The sequence below is a fragment of the Triticum urartu genome, chromosome 4A (assembly GCF_056163025.1).
Source record: "Triticum urartu cultivar PI428250 chromosome 4A, HENAU_Tu73, whole genome shotgun sequence".
Lineage (NCBI taxonomy): Eukaryota > Viridiplantae > Streptophyta > Magnoliopsida > Poales > Poaceae > Triticum > Triticum urartu.
In genome coordinates, this window is record NC_141876.1 from 128,740,688 (window position 1) to 128,744,900 (window position 4,213).

Consider the following 4,213-nt stretch of genomic DNA (forward strand, 5'->3'; position numbering starts at 1 on the left):
AGATTTGACTGAAGTCAAGCCTCGTAAAATTTGACCAACTTTATAGAAAAAAGTACCAACATTCACAATCTGAAATCAATACCAATAGATGTGTCATGACTTAAAGTTTCATATTGTATAACTTTAGCATTACAGATGTTGATATTTTTTCATATAAATACGATCAAACTTTATGAAGTTTGACTTCAGAGAATTCTAATATGCAGAGTAAAAAGGACCGGAGGGAGTACATGCTACCTGGAGGAGAGAATTCTCGTTAGAATTGTCCCTGCCAAAGATATACTGTACTATGAATGTTTTGGCCATGACTATGCGTGCCTTCAGTTTCTGCGATGAGCATGGGAGAAATGAAATGGTGCCGCCGGAGACCCGGTCCGCCAGTCTGTCCTCGAAACTTGAGAAAGAGTATGCATGAGAAAAATCAGCGGGATGGTCGGATCTGGATCATCATCTTACTATTCCGGAGCTACATACCGATGGAGACGTAAACTAACCTTGACATTTCTCGTGGAGCAAAATAAACCAGCGTGTTAATGTATACCTCTTTGTTCCTGTTTCAAAGTGTCAACTACCTTTAAGTCCACATGCATGTGTTAAAATTAGTGACCTAAATTTGACGTAGGGTACAGAGTTGCTAGCAGAAACTGTCGGTAGCGGAAGGCAGCTGGCAAGCTAGTAATTTTCCGAAGCCAAGGAAAGCAACATGAAGGCCGAACCATGCATGCAAGCATGATTGACATGTCTCTTTGCTTAACCGTGTCGTCGATGCCACAGTGTCGATCGGCATGCAACAGCTTTCCCCCAGAACAGAGCTGTTCATTTTTCACGAGCTACGTTACATATGCATCTGGTGTGAAACGCGTTATTCCAAAGCGAGCGCCCGTTTGGATCAACGCTCAAAGTCCACCGGAGTTGGTGAAGACGATGGGGGCATGATGATGCAATCTAATACTAATATATGATGGCAGACTAGTATACCTAATCATGGCTTGCGGTGTGTGTAGAGCTAGTCTTTTCTTCCTATAAATACCGGCCGCCCCGCGTTCCTCCACCACATCCAGCAAGCTCTCAAGGCACTATCTAGCTGGTTGTAGAATAGACCGATCGAGTAGCATCGTAAGAAACACCTATAAACCGATCATGGCAGCGCGCGCCATTGTTGTCCTCTGGCTCATCCTCGCGCTGGTCGCCATCGCCAGCGGAGGAGCGTCGGCGCAGCTATCGTCGGGCTTCTACTCCCGCTCGTGCCCGGGCATGCTCAAAGCCGTGCGCTCGGCGCTGCACCCGGCCATCGCCAGGGAGCGCCGCGTGGGCGCCTCCATCGTCCGCCTCTTCTTCCACGACTGCTTCGTCCAGGGCTGCGACGCCTCGCTGCTGCTGGACGACGCGCCGGGCCTGCGCGGCGAGAAGAACGCCACGCCCAACAAGAACTCCGCCAGGGGGTTCGAGGTCATCGACGCCGTCAAGGCGGCCGTCGAGGGGTGTTGTCCCGGCGTCGTCTCTTGCGCCGACATCCTGGCCATCGCCGCCGAGGAGAGCGTTGTCTTCGTAAGTATCCATACATGCATAGTCATGCTTAGGTCGTTAGTAGTACTGTACGTACCGTTCAACAAAGTCTAACACTAGTGTGACATGCATTGTGTACGTGTAGCTGGGTGGCCCGAGCTGGGAGGTGAAGATGGGGAGGAGGGACTCGACGACGGCGAGCTTCAACGGCGCCGAGAACAACATCCCGCCGCCGACGTCGGGGCTTGCCAACCTTACGTCGCTCTTCGCCGCGCAGGGGCTCTCCCAGAAAGACATGGTCGCACTCTCAGGTAGGAGTAGTACATACATACATATACGGACGTTACACGGTACATGCAAAATAAACCGTACGTACATCGGTACATAATCCCAAATCAACCACTGGCATCTTCCATCAACCTTCTTCTACGTACTTTATTTTCGTATAAATAATTACGTACATCGGTAGTACAATTTTGCAGTTTGAAATCCGAACCAACAACAAAAAAAGAAGCAAGTAAGGTTCTGTGCTACTTTCTCAGACTGTTAATTCCTCAATGGAGTCGGTAGCTTTCTAGCCGCAAAATAAGCTGGTATCAACCAACGGAACTGATAGCCACGTTTTGACTCCAAAGCTCAAAATTTCTACATAAGACAATTTCTCAGGATTAAACAAATATACTACTCTTTACAGGTGATGAGTTACAAAGTTGATTGATGACTAATTACCACTGACCTAACCTTTGGTATGTCCGCTTAATTTGTAAGACTGGACAACGTCAAAAAAATTGTTCCTTGTTAACTTAAACATGTAGTACTAATTAGGAAAGTTGGTGAATGATTCCTACCGATGGAATGACAAAAGAGTAGCTGGAAAACAGGTAGTATAACTTGAGCTGACGGTATAACTTGTCTTCCAGGAGCCCATACAATCGGCCTAGCACGCTGCACAAACTTCCGGGACCACATCTACAACGACACAAACATCGACGCCGGCTTCGCCAGGAGCCGCCAGTCAGGCTGCCCTCACGCCACCGGCTCCCGCGACAACAACCTGGCGCCGCTGGACCTACAAACCCTGACCGTCTTCGAGAACAACTACTACAAGAATCTCGTCCAGAAGAGGGGCCTCCTGCACTCAGACCAGGAGCTCTTCAATGGTGGTGCTGCCGACGCGCTGGTCCGAGAGTATGTCGGTAGCCAGAGCGCCTTCTTCCAGGACTTTGTAGAGGGAATGATCAAGATGGGGGACATCACGCCGCTGACGGGATCCAACGGGCAGATCAGGATGAACTGCAGGAGGATCAACTAAGATTGTTCTCCCCTTTCCGCAGCAACAATCCGATGTTGTTACCATGCTTGAATTCATTATGATTTGCCCCCTTTCTTGTAAGGATAAAAGGTTAAAATATATTACAATACTGCCCTTTTGTGGAATGTTCATGGAAGAACTGAACATGGATGCACTGGCAAAAGAACAAAGAGCAAAGTGAGATATGGCAAATCAACAATTTCAATGTATGGAGTGGCAAATAATAAAATTATTAAGTAAAGAGGGGCTAAAGATCAAATCCCATATGATTGGAACTCAAGTTATGAACAACTCTGATAAAGTCCCCACCACACACTACCGACAAAGAACCCATGGGTTACCCTCCCCCCGCCCGCCACTTATAAAAACACTTGGCATAGATCATGTAGAACATGACACCAACGAATAAAGTATGATATGCAGCAGAGTTTAAACATGATATCGCACAAGGAATATAGTTTACAAGACATACAAGAGATTATAAGTAAAGACGCAAGTCTTGTAACACACATTATAGACTTTTTGTCATCCATTGGCATCAAAGACACCAAAATGTGAGATAAGTTAACTACCCAGTCGGCTGAACTATGCACTGGCAGAAGAAGGAGAACTCTCTTCATCTTATGACCTCCAGTAACTTCTCAGTCTTCATGTACATAGGCAGTTGGGAATGTCCATTTATCTTCTATATTTAAATATCTAGCTTTCACTAACCCATTTCTCTTAACATGCAAGCATGTCATCTCAGCAAGCAACATGCATGGGAAAATGCCCACCTCAGCATACAATCATGCATAGGAGAAAACCCAACTCAACATGCAAACATGCATTAATTTTTATTTCATTAGGCTATTTATATTTAATAAATATTTTAGAACTATACAATAAGCATTAGAAAATATATTTATTTTAGTTATAGTTCTCGTATTATTACTGTAATCATGCATAGGAAAAGGTCCATGTCAACATGCAAACAGGCATGAAAATTCCATTCTATTATTCTATTATGCTATTTATATTTTACAAATATGTTACAACTATACAATAATCAAACATAATAAAATATTACTCCAAATACAATGTTTCATACAATCAAATATCATTGAAATATATTGCAAAATATTTCCACAACAACGTGCGAGGTCATCTAGTTTTAAGAAATAGAAAGGAGCTCAATTCCTAAAAGTGACTAATTCATTCCCATCCTGTTAAGAAAGTTACGCATCAACCAAATTGGAACTTAGGTTATGACCAATCTGATACTCTATACCCGGATATGTGTTTCTCAATGCGGATCCCCAAATCTATAGAAGAATTACTTCAGCAAATTTGACTTGAGAAAAAGCTAATTCGTATAGAAAATAAAAACAGAGAGACTATATATATATATATCTT

At 44.2% G+C, this 4,213-nt stretch overlaps 1 protein-coding gene across 1 annotated transcript; it reads left to right on the forward strand.

Annotated features, from left to right (window-relative positions):
* The first annotated feature begins 1,039 nt into the window (after positions 1-1,039).
* On the forward strand, positions 1,040-2,943 carry LOC125551082 (peroxidase 4-like). Its single transcript, XM_048714231.2, has 3 exons — positions 1,040-1,548; positions 1,652-1,817; positions 2,427-2,943. Exons 1-3 carry the CDS (start codon positions 1,141-1,143, stop codon positions 2,816-2,818), a joined length of 966 nt encoding a protein of 321 aa, XP_048570188.1. The 5' UTR covers positions 1,040-1,140; the 3' UTR covers positions 2,819-2,943.
* The last annotated feature ends 1,270 nt before the right edge of the window (positions 2,944-4,213 follow it).

Excerpts from the sequence above, each read along its gene's own strand:
- LOC125551082 (XM_048714231.2), top strand. The coding sequence starts at position 1,141 with ATGGCAGCGCGCGCCATTGTTGTCCTCTGGCTCATCCTCGCGCTGGTC. Across the intron at positions 1,549-1,651 it reads CCGAGGAGAGCGTTGTCTTC|CTGGGTGGCCCGAGCTGGGA; the intron begins GTAAGTATCCAT and ends GTGTACGTGTAG. Across the intron at positions 1,818-2,426 it reads AGACATGGTCGCACTCTCAG|GAGCCCATACAATCGGCCTA; the intron begins GTAGGAGTAGTA and ends CTTGTCTTCCAG.